The sequence below is a fragment of the Mus musculus genome, chromosome X, assembly GCF_000001635.26.
Source record: "Mus musculus strain C57BL/6J chromosome X, GRCm38.p6 C57BL/6J".
NCBI classification, from domain to species: domain Eukaryota; kingdom Metazoa; phylum Chordata; class Mammalia; order Rodentia; family Muridae; genus Mus; species Mus musculus.
The window spans coordinates 17,222,494-17,239,792 of record NC_000086.7 but is presented as its reverse complement, the minus strand read 5'-3'; the positions used below and the strand labels follow the sequence as shown (position 1 = coordinate 17,239,792).

The window sequence follows — 17,299 nt, the reverse complement described above, 5'->3', positions numbered from 1 at the left end:
ATGGAAACAACTTAAGGGAGGCAATACCTGTTTGGTCATTCTTTCTGCTCAGTGCTTGTATGTGTGTGTGTGTGTGTGTGTGTGTGTATGTGGCTGGGCAAGGAGCTTAGTAGGCAGCAGACATTGTGATGATCAGCAAGCTGACTAGAACAGAAGCAGGAGCCAGTGCAAGGTACAACCACCAATGATATGCTAATGGCCTAATCCCTCCAATCGGAGCCTACTGGCTAAAGTTCTACATGTTCCAAAGAGAACCCTTCATGTTTTGAATCCATTAATGGATTAATTCCTTTGTTAAAGTCTAAGTTATCCTGTTTATTAGGTCAAGACTATCCTAATTTAATCATTCTGGAAATGCCCTCACAGATGTAACCATGATATGTATTTCTAGTTTCCTGGTGTTTCTGAGTCCAATGAAATCATCAAGATTAACTGCCATAGTATCTCAACAGAGCCCTGTTCTTTCTCTGTAAATGCCTGTCGTCTTTATCAATGTTCCACTTCTGCTATAAAGGAGAGTTTACCTTGTGGCCACAGGGAAGCTGATCCTAGAGATAAAAGGAAATGACATTTCCTTTTGTGCTGTGGTTCTTCCTCTGAAATGAGACTGGATTCTAGATGCTGTCAAGGGATATCAATCATGATGATGGCAGGACTGACAATTTGTCATGTGTTAGAGAGCAGTACAAAAGATGTTTGAAATAGGGAGACTCAAATATCTTTGATGGGTAAGTGAGTGCCTTATTTAGATACTCTTTGCACTAACAGCACAGTAGGAATATAGGAGAGTTGAGTGTTTGTTTGGTCTTAGTGCTGTTTCTTATTCTTCGAGGAGCCATGATGTTTTACTGTGTGTGTGTGTGTGTGTGTGTGTGTGTGTGTGTGTGTGTGTGTGTGTGTTCTCTTTTGGAGTATTGCTACCTGTAATATTTCACACTTTGTAACTTCTCTGTCTGACTACAATATGTACCACTTTTTACTTTCCCCATTTCTTCATACTTAACCTACTGTCCTGCTTTTTGATTCTCAGCAAAACATATGTCTATGTCTTTTTGTTCTCTTTGTTATTATTCAAACCTATGCTACTTTTGTTGCTTGATTATAGGAATGGGACAGCTGCCTACTATGAACACTCTGTCTCCAATTTCCTTTCCACTCATTATCTGTTCTTTATGTGGCACTTATATAAGTACCTCAAAGTAATGTTGGCCTCCAAGAAGTATGTAGATAGACTCTCCCATAGACCACCAAAGAAAAGGCTCATGGGCCAAATTAAAATTAATGAATCACATAATACAGTAAAATAATTTAAAATGCTTAGCAAGGGCTAGCTGGGTATATAGTTTAGTTTTAAAGCCCTTACCCAGCACATTAAAGGTGCTGAGTTCCATTTCCCATACTACAAAATCAAGCCAACTAACTAAACAGTCAGACAATTCAAAAATACAGTGAGGAGTGGCTGGTGAGATGGCTCAGTGGGTAAGAGCACCCGACTGCTCTTCCGAAGGTCCAGAGTTCAAATCCCAGCAACCACATGGTGGCTCACAACCATCTGTAACGAGATCTGACGCTCTCTTCTGGTGTGTCTGAAGACAGCTACAGTGTACTTACATGTAATAAATAAATAAATCTTTAAAAAAATACAGTGAGGAGCAGGAAGAAAGAGACACTTTGGACCAAGTTTAAATGGAAGAAAAGTACATGGTACCTGATTCCTAGGGTAGATATTAGCTCATATACACACACACACACACACACACACACACACATACACACACACACACACACATACCCCTCTATAAACCTTGATAGCAAGTAGTGTGGTTTAGAGACCAATATTGAAGGTTAAACAAGAAGAATCAAGGCAGGAGAAACTTTGGGCCAAAGGTACACACTTACTCAAACGGATCAGTATGGGGATGAGTATGCTTGGCCACAGCTGCAGCTCACCAGTAGCACCGCTGAATAGGTTTTTGTTTGTGTTTCTTGGGCAGAGTGCAGTTGGGGCCAGAATGGATGTCACCAATGTATGAGTGGCTGAATTAAGATCTCATGAATATTGAGGACTTATGAATATTTAGTGACTTGTATATTTAGTGTACATGAATATTTAGAGCCCAGGTGCCTCATATATATTTAATATTGCCTGAAAGTTAGTTACCTTTTAGTCCTTCCATCCTTCTTTTTTATATTTAACACATATATTCTGTATTTCCTACTTTCTTATTGTTATGTTTCATGCTTTCTGTGCATGTTGAATAAATTTTTACTTAGTTAGGTCTAACACCTCCATAATGATTTATCATGATGAATTTAAAGAGGAAATTGAGGTGTGTTCAGGATCTTCTGATAGCTTCCTAATAATGTAGTTATAGTCTATTTGGTATGTGGAATGATGAATTTAGAGCCAGGTAGAACTGCCAAGATTTGTTGAATACCTATCTTCATAAAGCCCAAGAATGGATGATAGAATAAGATGAAGTTTGTTGCTGTAGTTCATTGAGCGGCATGACATCTTTAAAGGAGTATTAGACATCTGGATAACGATACTTACCAGGCAGTTAGAACCTTGTAGGGAAAAGTAAAATCAAGAGCTGGAGTGGGAATCTGGCACCAGATTATAATCAGAACCAGCCCATTTCCTTTTTCTGAGTGTAAGTGGCTCTATTATGATGCAGCTCAGCTCTTATGCTATGTTTGTCCCTGGCCAGTATCAACAATTATGTGCTAAATCCTTTAAGAAATATAAATATACCTTCACATTACAAATAAAAAAACTTTTAGAGGACATTAAGTCTAAAAATGTGACGTTATTTCATGAAGATGACAAGAAGTTTTAGACTCTTAGGGATTTTTTTTTCCAAATGTAAGAAAGTTTTTTAAATCAGTAAGGCCAGGCATAATGATTCATACCTTTAATCCTAGCACTTAGGAGACAGATGCAGGAAGATCTCTGAGTTTCAGGCCACCCTGGTATACATAGTCAGCTTCAGGATAAGCAGTACTCTGTAGAGATACCTTGTGTCAAATAAACAAACATATTGGCTGGTCTTGTATATCAACTTGATACAAACTAGAGTTATTAGAGAGGAAGCAAGCCAGAAAGCAGCACCCCTTTGTGACCTTTGCATCAGATCTTGCCTTCAGGTTCCTCCCCTGTATGAGTTCCTATCCTGACTCCCTTTGGAAGTGTAAGCTGAATAAACCCTTTCCTCTCCAACTTACTTTTTAATCATGTTTTTTTTTTTTATTGCAGCAAGACAATCCCTAAGACAACAAACAAACAAACACAAAATCAACAATAACAACAACAAAATCAACAAGTACATATTAGAAATGTTTAAAGTATTGAACTTAAGGAGAAAATTACAACTTTTCAATTTTGTGACCATGTGTTACTTTAGTATTTTCAGTTAAGCATGTGGATAGTATTGCTTTACAAAAAAATATATTCTAAAGATCTTTTATTATATATGTGAGTGTTTGCCTGCATAGATATTTGTGCACTAAATGCATGTCTGATGCCTGTGTAGGCCTAAAGAATGTGTTGGATCCCATGGAACTGGAATTTCAGGCAGTTTTTGAGCTTCCATGTGGGATCTGGGAAGTGCATTTATGTCCTCTGAAACAACATAGAGCTATTAACCACTGAGCTGTCTCTGTGGTTCCTAAAATATTCTTTCTTCTAGGCTTTTCCTTACATATTTTGCTCTCATGTTCCCCAACCAAACTTTGTTTACCTTTCTATTAGCTTTCCTACTATGACACCCAGATCACCCAAATGGGGAGCTAGAAGTCACAAGATACCCCAAATCTGTATTATTTGATTGGATTGTTTATATTTTTATCATTACTTGAGCATATTCTGTGTCTATGTATTTTATTACATAAAGTAGAGAGGGTCAGCAGTAGGGTTGCCAGATAAAAGGTGAGCTGAGCAGTTAAGTTTGAATTTCAGGTTAGGAATGAAGTTCTTTTGTATACCCATTATCCTAAGTACTGCATATGATACACTTACAGTAAAATGTTCTTTGTTATTTTTCTGTAATTTGGGTTTAATTGGTTATTCTTTATTTCATTTTGCTAAATCTGATATTAGGAGATAAACATTGGGCAGGAGTTATAAATGAATGGAACAAAATAGAATTTAAAAGCCACAAGGACTGAGGGTGTGGCACAGTCAGTAAAGTTCTTGTCATACAAGCACAAAGACCTAAGTAAGGATTCCTCATCAGCCATGTAATAAGGCAGGCATGGTGGTACACATCTGTTATCCCAGCACTGGGAAGGCAGAGATAAGATCACAGGACCTTTCTTCCAGCTATTCTTGCCTATTGAATGAGTCTCAGGTTGAGTAAGAGATACTATCTTTTTAAAAAGGCAGACAGCAATAGATGTTGACCTCTGGCCTACACATACAGACATAGACACACAGAGAGACAAACAGAGACACACATATATTAGCATGTACACATAGACATATCTGTTTGTATACAGCACACAAAAATTTTTTAAAAAGAATTTAAGAGCAGAGGTGAATAAAGATGTATTTATACTATTCAATAAAATAGAGTGGAAACAATGAGAGATGAAGGAAAGAAAGAAAGGAGGAAGGGAAATGGGAAGTGGGATATAATGCTTGTTATATAATGCAGATATCATCGGTGGTACCAGATACTTGAGGGATTAGAAGTAGGAAAGCCACTTAGGAATTTAGAATCTGAGAGGTGCCTAAAAAGTTTTCCCAGTTAAAGGTGGAAGAGAAACAAAGCACAGCCTAAAGGGATAACATGAAAGAAAAATGTGGGGAAGTCGTGGGCCAAGAGGTTGGCTGGTATTCATAGAATGTGTAATGAAACTAGGCACAGAGATAGTAATGCAAGAGGATGTTACATAATATACCAGGATATATTTTTGTACTGATAGAATTGTTAATGGGGTCTTGTATTATGCTTATTATTTTTCATTCTGTTCAAAGATGGAGGATGTTTAATATTTTATTTTTTTGCTAGGTATATGTCAGATTAGTGGTATATGAAAATGTTATTTTTGTAAAACTCATACTGCAAAGATGATGTTTTAGAAAAATAATGGTAAAACTGGAGCAGTCATATTAGTGGATGAACAAAGTGAGCACAAGATAAGGAAATGGTGCTCTGCCATAACCGATCACTCATCATAAATTCAGTAGATACAATGACAAGGGCAATTCTGTTTTTATATTCATTCACATAAATATTATCTTGTCCACCTTAGGTATGCAATGCCACTGAAATAAAGTAGATATCCTTACAATAGTGGTTGAGCTAAATGTTGGACTTTTAATTCTGAAAGGTGAATTCTATAAAGCTGAACTTAGATGGGAGCAAAATCTAAGGCAAGACTGAATGACATGGAAACATTAAGCACAGAGAATGACATGGAAACATTAAGCACAGAGAGTTAAAGTAGGACTGGGGGGTGGTGGTAGAGAGATGAGGACAAACTAGAGGGCAAGCACTGGATGCTTGGATGTGTGTTCCAGTTAGCTTTATGAGACAGCTGAGAAGATAAACATCTGAAAAGTTAAAGGACTGCCATGGTGTGGTGCTTTCCTTTGTATTGGTCTACCTTAATGACTACAACTGCTTTTCAGTGTGTGCCAAAGACATGGCACCCTGCCAATTTCTTTGGTATTCTATAGACAACACTTGGTAGAGTCCTTGCCTTTTATCATGGAACACTATAAACACACAAATTCCATATATGGTATAATCCCTAGAATACACAATTGAGAGGTCACAGAAATATATAACTTCCATGTGAAACCATACAGAAACCATACATATTTCAAATGCTCCACTCTGGGTTTCTGACTCACCTTGTGATGTTAGTGGTTGTGTTTGTTTGTTTGTTTATTTTGTTTATTTATTTATTTATTTTTGGGTTTGGTTTGGTTTTGGTTGTTCGTAATTTGTTGTTGTTGTTGTTGGTTAATAGACCCATTTTCTATTTCTGGCTCATAGAAAGTCAAGATTGTTTTCTGTTACTACTTTCCTGGTATTTTCAAAAGCATGTAATGGACGCTGACATAAGGAAGCTATGAGGAGGTCTGAGATGTAGACTATGGAAGGTGAAAATGCTGGGTGATACATGGAACAGGTGGCTGTCTCTGGAAATTATTCCTTAGAAGGGGGACAGGATGTTTTGAGAGAGCAGCATGACCATCATTTTCTCTTTTCCTTGTAGCTGACATCTCATTAGCCAATTTCTATTCAATTTTGCCCATAGATATTCCTCTTTTCCTTCACTTAAGTACTTTCTGGATGATATACAGTGAGATATAACTCATTAAAAACTGTGGAAAATGATGTTTTGTTAGTCTGAAATCTAAAGTTCAAAATCCTTTTCTTTCATTTCTTAGATTATAACATTGGTCTAGAGTCTTAAGCATTCTTAACTTTAGTTTCTCATCTATGAAGTAAACATTGATCTTTCATATGCTCTCTGTATCTAGTATTATTGAAGACTAGATGTATCAACAAAAGTCTATTCCAGGTCTTTGGTGGCAATGGTGGTTATTATTATTTAAATGCACTGTCATCTACTCCTACATACCTTGAAAGTGATAGTATTCCTACTTAGAGCCCCACTTAACAAAGCTATAGCTTATTTGCATTCTTAAAATGAAGTATACATGTTAAGTATGTGTATTACTTTTTTTTATTGCTGAGATAAAACACCATGCCCAAAGCAGCTTACAGAATAAAGGTTTATTTGAACTTATGGGTCCAGAGGGTGAGAGTCCATGATGGTGGACTTAAGGTGTGACAACAAAAAAGGAAGGTAAGGACTTATTTATTGAACAACAAGCACAAAGCAGAACTAACTAAAGGCCTGCCACCAGTGACATACTTCTCCCAACAAGGTTACACTTCCTATAGCTCCCAAATAGTGTAATCAATTGGGGACCAGGTATTCAATTGCCCAAAATTATTGAGGATCAAATCATCACACTATGGTTACACTTTTTTTGCACTTGTGTATATAGTGTGCATATATATGTGCGTGCATGTAAAGGGTCAAAGTCAATGCCAGAGTATCTTCCTTGTTCTCTATTTATTGAAGCAGGCTCTCTCATTGAACCTGCAGCTCACAGATTCATTCTAATATGGACAGCTGGAAGCTTGCCCTGGCTATCTCTGTCTCTGTTTCCCGAGTAGTAGGGCTACAGGCAGCTGCCACTCCAGCCAGGCATTTCTGAGGGTTCTGGGGATCCAGACAAGTGCTTTATCCGTGGAGCTACTTCCCTAGTTCCATAGATGAAAGTTTTGAAGAAGCTCTACATTGTTGAGTATTTAATAACCTGCCACAATCCAACTATTTTTAAAGAGATGTATAATAGTTCCTGGAAATATCTGAAATGCCCATCCTTTTATAGATTTTTAAGTATGCAATTTTCTCTAAATGTCTAATTTTGAATGATTAAATAATTTGCATTTTGTTTTCAATGACATGAATTAAAAACTAGTTGAAGTGTAATTCTTTGCAGTAAAATTATATCATCTTTTATGTAGTATGTTTAAAAATAGTCTATGCCAGTTCTAATTTTATAGTTGTATCATTTTAATTTAATGTACTAAGTAATTAAAATTTGCTATAAAGAAAAGTAGATGAAAATGATTTTGCTTAAGTTTCCTCAACAAACTGAAAAGATAAGTAGAGTAATTGAACAGTGCCCAGCACAGTTCCTGGCACATACATATTATTCATTAACTGTTGTTATAATGAACAGTAATGAGTAAGCTTTAATAATTTTTACACTTTGCAAAAAGGTACTATTCTCAATACTATATACAACACTAAGAGCATAAGTTAATATCTTTATATTAAAATGTTTCCATACTGAAGTCACACAATCCACATGTTACTGGATTATTAGCAATGTGAGGTCCTTCAGTTCTTTTCCCCTTTACTCTGAGGGTAGGTTTGCAGGCCCAAGTCAGTAATTCATCTTGAGAGATAACTCTGCATGTGTAGCTTCCATTTCTGTATATCTTGATATATGGACTGCACTTTTCTCAAAGCTCACTCCTCAAAGCTCTTTATATACACAGACAGCTTTAGAAAGACAAAAATCGCCTTGTTTTCCAGTGCAGGTTGACTTACAGCCTTGAAAGATAGAGGAAGTCCTTTCCTGAATCAGAAAGGACAGACATGTTTATTGTTCAGTCTAGTAAAACTCCTAGCTGCCCGCAGAAGGTCAAGGTTCCCTAAAATCAGGGTTCTTCTTTTGTACCACTTATATTTGTAGGTGTTGTCTTATCCCTTTTGCTGCTGTTTACTACTATTGGATAGTGAATTATCCTTTTTTTTCTCTATTAAGAAGACAATTAGCACCATAGGATTGTATATGGAAGATGTGATAAAATCAAGAACCTATGAAGTCTCTAGAAATCTGCATTTGGTGGTGGTTGGGTGGATATAAGCAGAGCTCCTGGAGGAAGAAGGAAGACTACATTTCTATATGAACAAGGATTCTTATAAAGTTTCCAAGCAGCCTAAAATCATTCATGCTTATTGAAGCTATAAATCATAGTGCTGCTACATAGAAACTAGATCTTGTTAGTTTATTTATTTATTTTTTAGCCTCTTGTATCTTTTATGAGCACTTTACTTTGGGGCCTTAATGCCTTGTTTATTTGAATGTATTAAGTTCCCTATAGTAACGGAAAGCAAGCCTATTTTTCTGTAGGACAGATAAGTACATGACAGAGTGGCATTTTTGCTTACCATGCTAATACTACTCCTCTTTTATATCCATCACTGTCCTCTAGTCCTTATGGCTTATAAAAATACTTCCCTAACAACACTTAGGAAATTCAAATTTCTTATCAGTCTGGTCAGAGAACTCTGGACCTAAAAAGTCTTTTTCACTTTTACTTGAGTTTGAATGTATAATGTTGCTTCTTAGAAACAGCCCCTTGCTTTCTATCCTGCCAAAGGGAAGCACTCACCATTGTTACTTAGATATACCATAAATTCCTGCTAGCCAAATGGCTAAAAACTGCATTTTATTTATTTCCCAGGCACTTCTATCAGGCGTCAACGGATTCCTTACCCCCCTCCCAATGATGATCAGTTTTATACTGTATATGACTTCAATATCAACATAAGTGTTGTCTTCTATGGGCGCACATTCAAGATTTATGATTGCGATCCATTTACAAAAAACTTTTTGAAGAAAATAGGAATCAAATTGAACCCTCCAGGACAATGTCCACTCGATCCCTACATGAAGATGCGGAGAGAGGTAAGAACAGATACATATGTGACTTGTTATCTCCAGAGAAAACTATGGTTATGAGAGCTGTCTTCTTGTTCTTTGGATAGAAAGGAAACCCAAATGGTGGCCACAGAACAGGAACAATCCTCTCATTCCCTTTCTTGCTGCCTCCCTTCACCCTTAATCTCCAGTACTTTTTGGGATCCTCCCTTCCAGCTGTAGCATATTTAGTGAACTGTGTAAGAAGGAAAAGGTCTAGGAGCCCATAATTAGTTTTGTGGTTACCAATAGAATGTGAATTGAGCCCACATTTCCTCTGCCTGTGTTTTCTGGGTTTAGTTGCCTATTTCTGGTTGGGAAAAAAAAATGTCTTCTGTACAACTGATTAGATAAACCAAACTTTGAACATGCCCTTTCTTCATTCTTGGAACTTTGTGAACATGTATGCTGGAATATTCTAGAAGAGTGAATTAACTATGGTTTGTATTTATTCCAGTTATGAGATATGATTGAGTTTAAAATCTTATTTTACTGTAAGGAATAAAGACTCACTGTTATTGTTCTGCAGTTCTTTAAACTGATCACTTGACCCTAGTTTTCTGTTTTCTAGAAGGCTCTAAATACCTAAAGAAGAATCGTTGGTTAGGTCACAAACCTAGCAGGACTCCTTATTGGGACTAGACTGGAAATCTCTGGATTCTTACCTTAATTTCCATTAGTGTCATTTATTTCTCTTTGTATTTTTATTTTGTATTTAATCATTTGCAGATTCTTGAGACAGGTTCTCACTAAATGACACAGGAGAGTTTTGAATTCACTGTGTAAATCAGGCTGAACTTGAATTCACTGTTTTCCTGATTCTTAAATATTGGGATTACAGATGTGTGCTACCACTTTTATTTTTTGTTGTTGATATATGACTACACATATCCAAACATATAAGCCCTAAATGTACTTTGGAATGAGTCTTAACCTGCATCCAAACTAAAATATTGAACAGTTACTTCTCCCTTCCTCCTAGATTTTTCTCCTCCAGGATAACCACTTTTTTTTTATTAGATAATTTCTTTATTTACATTTCAAATGTTATCCCCTTTCCTTGTCTCCCCTCCAAAAATACTTATCCCACTCCCCTCCCCAGCTCACCAACCCACTCACTCCTGATTTTTCAGGATAACTACTATTATAATTGTTCTCTCCATAGGTTGATTTTATCTGATTTTTACTGTTTTCAAAACTTATAATTCATTTCCTTTCAGATTAACAAAATTTAAAATGAAATTCCCTTTGATTCTGTTTTTTAATCTCTCATTAAAAGTTATGTGTGAGATCATTCCCCTATACCTGGCTCTTCGCCTTAGCAAATTATTCTTTGATGTTGTAGGTATAAAGTCCTCCGGTGAAGTATATGTATTATTAGTCCTGGAATATCTAAGGTAGAATAACTTTATATCAATGTAAAAGATTTTCGAGGTTTGGGCTCATTTTTTATGTCTTTCATGTGCCGTGAATGATAAATACAAAGTCTTTTGAAGCCTCAGAGAGAATCTGAAGGAAAAAGGACCATATAAGTTGTTGCTCCTTGCATATGTCTACATGTATCCACCAACAGTTATTACTGTATGATAGTGATTGTGGATGATGGTAAATTATATTAATTTCATAAAATTCAACATACTGTCAGATCTTATAGTCTTCTAGGGAAGAAAAAGTTTGTGGCAATAATTGGAGGTAAATACCAAGGAAACTCAGATGTTCTAAATAATTTTCCTTCAGACTTTGGGAACCATTTTGGTATTCCATTAGGGCAAAGAAAACTCATGAATAAAGATAGAAATCTTGGGAAAATTAAGAGTTTAATAAGAGGCTTTTATGGATTTAGTTAAGTGTTTGCTGCTGCATTGATATGTAAAGTTAAACTATTTTGCTTAAACTGAACAAGATCTTAATGGTATATGACCAATAATGCATTTCTTGGCACTTATACATTAAAAGCATTTTAATTCATAAAAGCAGAGGTCCCATAATTTCACTTAAATATCAAGGATAAGGATAGTAGAGCCTCTAGAAGGCTTTTTTGTTTTCCTCTTGAAATAAGAGTAAGGCTAGACTGCCCTGAATAAACCCAAAATTTCAGGAATTTATAGAATGATTATATAATTCAATTTGGGATAACATTTCCCAAGTGAGTCTTTTCTTACATAACAACATCATTTGCTTATACAAGATAGAATGGAGGCAGCTATACTTTAAGACAGAGCTAAGAGGTTGCAAATTGAAGGAAAGATGCTCCAAGAAGACCATGGATCTCAATGATTCTAGAGCAGAGTCTAGCTAGATAGGGTTTCTGTGTGGAGTGGAAGTTCTCCATTGGCCATGTTCCTATGTCCATTTCTTGGATATCTGAAATTTTTTGAGCAAAATTAAACCACAAATACATTTCTTTCTCTTATCTTTGCATATACACACATGTATGTACACATGCACATGCATGCATACACATAGACATGAGTGATTTCTGGTAGAAAGACACATTTTTTAAAATATTTTTTATTATTACGTATTTTCCTCAATTACATTTAGAATGCTATCCCAAAAGCCCTCCCCCCCACTTCACTACCCACCCATTCCCATTTTTTGGCCCTGGCATTCCCCTGTATTGGGGCATATAAAGTTTGCAAGTCCAATGGGCCTCTCTTTCCAGTGATGGCTTACTAGGCCATCTTTTGATACATATGCAGCTAAAGACAAGAGCTCCAGGGTACTGGTTAGTTCATAATGTTGTTGCACCTACAGGGTTGCAGATCTCTTTAGCTCCTTGGATACTTTCTCTAGCTCCTCCATTGGGGGCCCTGTGCTCCATCCAATAGCTGACTGTGAGCATCTACTTATGTGTTTGCTAGGCCCCGGAGAAAGACACATTTTTAAAGTAAAAATATAATCAGATTAGGATTGGGTTTATAAATCTTAAATCAATGCAGGTCAAATCTTAAGTTAATGCAGGTCAGTGTTTGGAAAATGTGTACACCAAAGTAACCAGTATGAAAAGATGTAAAATATTTGGGGCTGGGGATGTAGCTCACCCATAGAACATTTCCACAGCATGTGTAAGATGCTCAACAACATGGCAGAAAACAAAAAAATAAAAGATACAGACTATTGCCCATAACATCAAAATATTCCTTTGTTTCCCTTTTTAGTCCAGTCTCCTGAAGACACTCCTTCTTGATATATCCCCTCTACAGAAACAATTACTTGTAGCTGCCAGTGGCCACTACAAGCTGGGGTTGGATGGGAAAGGCAGCGAGAGAAATAATGAGCCAAGACAAATTTCTCTGATCAAGGCCCAATGATTACTTATGAATCTGAGTTTATAAAGAGAGGAACCCATCTCCCACTTTGCCAGGATCTCATTGCTCTGTCAGGATCTTGTCAGGAAAACAGGTTCAGCCTCTCAGCAGGTAGTGGCATCTTGGAGGAAGCAGCAGATGTGGCAAGACAGTAGACTTTACTTAGGTCAGAGGACTCCACCCTAGGTGAGCTAGCAACTGTGGCAAACAAGGTCTGAGCCAGCCTGCTCAAGGCTCGGGGGAGGGCACAATTACTGTTCTGGTTTCTCACTATAAATTAGGTTTGTTCATTCTTAATAAAATTTAAGGCTTTAAGAAAAGTCCACTTCCAACATAACCCGGAAATATAGTTTAGTATGTTAAAATGTTATTTAACAATTATGAAAAGCTTCCTAATATTTACCTGTATTCTTAAGGTTAAAACTGACTGTGAATTTGTATACCTGTATGGCATAGTATTTAATTAAAAGCTTTTTAAAAAGGATGACAGAATCGTCTACAGAAAAAAAAAAAAAACTTTATACTATCTGCCTCCCAGACATGACTACATAAAGCTTGCTACATTTCTTCCTCTTTCTCCATTTGCAGACATTAGAGTTTGTGGATCCCTTTCGTCCCTATCAGTCTTTTGACACCCTGAAACGATTCATCCAGTATGATGGGAAGGTTTTGCGTTTCTTCTGCTTGTGGGATGATTCAACCTCACTGTTTGGGGACCGTAGAGAATTTGTCCTGCATTACTTCCTGTGTGATGGTACTGTTGAAATCAGGGAAGTACTGCCATCTAATTCAGGCCGGGATGCTATGTCATCATTCCTTCGGCGGGGTAAGCTTCCCAAGGTAAGCAGTTTTGAGTATGTTTGTGGGCCAAGAGGTTTGAATCATTGTTTGGAATGGTGTGGATGGCTCTGTGATGACAGTTTTCCTCTTCCCAAAGGACCCTTGCTTATGTCAAGTTGACAAATCAAACAACAGGACAGCCCCCCTCATCCCCCCCCAAGGGAAAAAACCAAACTAGCTAGCACACTTATGGCAAGTAAATGAAAGGAAGATGTGTAAAGGAAGGAACCTAGTTTTTGTTTATCACTGTATTATGAAATTTTGGACACTCTTGAAGTTAATTGAGGAGCTTTGAGTGGAATACTCAAAAGCTCCTATAGCCTACCAAAGAGATCCCATGGTATTGATCTGGCTACAGACACACACACACACACACACACACACGCACCTACTCAGACATGTGAATATACTCATATGCCCAAGTATATGGGAAAGAGATAATCACAATTTTGAGTGTAGTGACTAGTCACCAAATAGCCAGTAACCAGTGACAGTATGCCATTGGCATTTTCATTAGTATGGAGATTTGTAAGATTTGTTTCTGCAAATTATGTCAGAATTTGAGAGGGAATATAACTGGCACAGCAGGAATGGCACATAGATTAGAATTGTGGATTTGTCTCTGATAGCCATGTGAGCATGGGCAAGTCACTCATGCTCTTTGAACACACATTTCCACATCTTTAAAATGAAGTTAACAGCTTCCATAACTAGACAGGTTAAACGAAATGTTATGGCAAGACCAACTATCTGAAGATCCATTTATTAATTCCTGTCAGGTTACAGAGAAACACTATTCCTTTTCACAGGTCTATTTGGAGTTTTATTTCTAATTTGGATAAAATATGTAAACCACATTCTTACTGTTTTTGAGAAGGTTATCAAGAGCACTCATTTCTTATGTAAACAACCACTGGCCATTCAATCCTCACAGGATTCTCTCCCAGATTCTCTGTACCTTCTGCCAGAAGTCCTGCTGTGTTGCTTCAAGGCTGTGTAGGGGGAGGTAGAATTTGTTCTTGAGAGAGCTCTAGAATATGCACAGCAGGCCACCAGGAGGTACCTGGTAAATCTGTTTTTAGAATGTCTTTGAAAAATAGGTTAAATATGATACAATGATGCACTTGACACTTGCAGTATATCTTAATCATCAGTAGCTTCATTTTATTTATTTATTCAACAGATATTTATTGAGTTGTGTGTACCAACTCTTGGGCTATAATGAAAAAGAAAATGGCTTGTGTCCTGCTTTGTGGAGTATAGATTCTCATGGGGTTGAGATCCAGAAGGGATGGGTATACACTGGATACTCAAAGCAAGGAGTATGTTGTTGAGGTGAGAGGGTTGCAGAAGCTGAAGTTCTGAGAGAAATGTCAGGCTACCAGGTGTATACCATTTCCTGACCTTTGGACTAGACAGCCTGCTAGACAGAACAAGAGGAGCCAGTCATTCTTCCTTGGGGATGAGTGCAGTTTAGGAAATAGATGCCTGCTTGCACAACACTTGGAGAAATATTGAAAGTGTCTTGAGCTCATGGTACATTATAGCTGTTGGCTTTGCCACCCATGCCAAGTTCCTCAAAAGAGTGACTCTGAGGCTTCTTATGTATGAATAAATGCCTAGGACAAAAGCCTTGAATTGTTCCCTGACTAGCTTATAACTTAATCATCCTGTTATCCTATTCTAAGTTCTGCCATGTGGCTGCCATGTGGTCCTCAGTATTTTGCTGCTGTCTCCATCAGTGTACCAGGGTGAACCCTTCTCAGTGCCTGTCTCCATCCCAGAAATCCAGTCTCTTCCCCTACCAGATGTCCCACCTTCTAATCCTGCCTCACCTCATCGGCCAAAGGCTTTTGTATTGACAGACGAAGCATCTGTACATTGTACAAAAGATTCCCTCTACAGTGTATGGGGAACTAAGCAGATGGCTACTTGTAGTCTTGAAGCCTGGGTGTGGTGACATATGCTTTAATCTCAGCTGGTGGGAGTTAGCAGAGGAAGATCAGAAGGAAGATCCAGAACTACATAAGTTTGAGGTCATTTTCTTGTGTATGAAACCTTGTCACAGAAACAAAAGTAAAAGAGCAAAAAAGCTGAAAACCTATAGCATGGAAGTATTAGAGGAAAAAAAATGTGTGTTAGGGCTGTGAAGATGTGTGGCAGTAGAACAGAGGTAGATAAACTGTGTGGCTTCTTGCAGATGTTAGGAAAGAACCATGCAATGCACATTTCTGCACCATCTCTTTCATGGAGAACAGATATCATGGTTTGGTTTTATTTTACAGTATGGCCCACCTGGAATCTACCAACCAGGTCAGATAACAGATCGAGCAGTTCTCAATGTGTATGGAGGCTTGTCAGAATGGCGAGCAGATGGCTATCTGCTGGATAAATACCAGGTGAGGATCCTGAAGTTTTATAACTGATTTCCAATGAGAATTTGAGAAACCTGGATATTGGGGTGAATTGTATATTCTTGCCTGTGAGCTAGTGAATGAAATCAAGAGATATAGAATATATACATTTTATTGCCCTTTGTCAATATTAAACATACTTAAATGCATATAGAAATATATGCCTTGTATTGCTTGTACAAGTACTACAATGATCAAATAATGCTTAGATAGGCTGAGAAGACAGCTAAGTGGGGAAAGCGCTTGCTGTACAAATGTGAAGACCTAAATATAAAACCATTCCACCCAAAACATATATACATTCAGACACAGTAATGTTCATCTGTAATACCAGTGCTCTTATGGGTGATATAGGAAGGGCAGGGAGGGGAATCTTCAGCCACTCAAAAGCTAACTCGTCTAGCGACCACAGTACCTTACAGCAAAGAGACCCTGTCTCAAATAAGATGGAAGGTAAGTATCCACACATCCACGGTGTGTGGCACTTGTACATCTATACTCAGCATGAACTGTACGCATATGTACACAAGACATACCATACACACATGTACACAAAAGGATACAAATTAATTAATTTGATTTTAAAATTTAGTTATAAATAATATAATTAAGCTTTAAAAAATTATTTTCTTAGGAAAAGGCATGTAGTTCTTGGGCAGATCCATAGGGCCAATGCTATCTTCCTCTGTTTTATCAGCTAGGAAAAGTAGAGCAAGACTTTTACACAGACCAGGACCTGTCTATAGGTGCCACCATCAATGTATGGGGAAGAAAAGTCCTCCTCTGTGACTGTGATGAGTTTACCAAGACCTATTATAGGACAAAGTATGGAGTTGGTAAGTGATAAGTTGGTTAGAAAATATTTTTAACACTTTGGCTGCTTTATGCCCTGGTTAAGATTTTACTTTTGTTCTCTTCATATTCCTAAAAATAAGCTTCTATAAGCGGACTCATTGTCTCCATGTTAGTGGAAAGGAAACTGAGGCCCACTAAGCTCAGTTGTCCAAGGTTATGCAACAGAGAGAAAGAGCCAAGAATTCAATTACCTCATGTCAGAGGCTTCCGTTCCCCCCTATAAGTGTCTTTCTTGCTATAGTACTCAGTATTTTGGTAGGACACTTGAACTAGAAATGTTAAATCTCTTCACTTAATTTTTGCTTACAATGGATGATACTCACTCAAGTTCTCTACGGTAATCTCTTGTGTACCAGTTAGCTTTGCATTTTCTGGTGAGGCCCAGCTAGGTCTCCTGTTTGTCTTTTCTTTTTTCTATTTCCCCCTGTGTTTTTTTTTCTTCAAAATTTTAAATAGATATTTTCTTTATTTACATTTCAAATGCTATCTCGAAAGTCTCCTATACCCTCCCCCGCACCCCAGCCCTCCTCCCCTACACACCCACTCCCACTTCTTGGCCCTGGCGTTCCCCTGTA

At 37.5% G+C, this 17,299-nt stretch overlaps 1 protein-coding gene across 3 annotated transcripts in view; it reads left to right on the top strand.

The window, feature by feature from the left end:
* Positions 1-17,299, top strand: part of Efhc2 (EF-hand domain (C-terminal) containing 2) — a 188,001-nt gene that overhangs the window by 80,257 nt on the left and 90,445 nt on the right. For all 3 annotated transcript variants that reach the window (XM_006527706.4, NM_028916.5, XM_017318631.2), the window contains 4 exons: positions 9,069-9,292; positions 13,204-13,455; positions 15,741-15,854; positions 16,567-16,705. In XM_006527706.4, the coding sequence (XP_006527769.1) occupies positions 9,069-9,292; positions 13,204-13,455; positions 15,741-15,854; positions 16,567-16,705 (729 nt within the window). The remainder of the gene's footprint in view (positions 1-9,068; positions 9,293-13,203; positions 13,456-15,740; positions 15,855-16,566; positions 16,706-17,299) is intronic.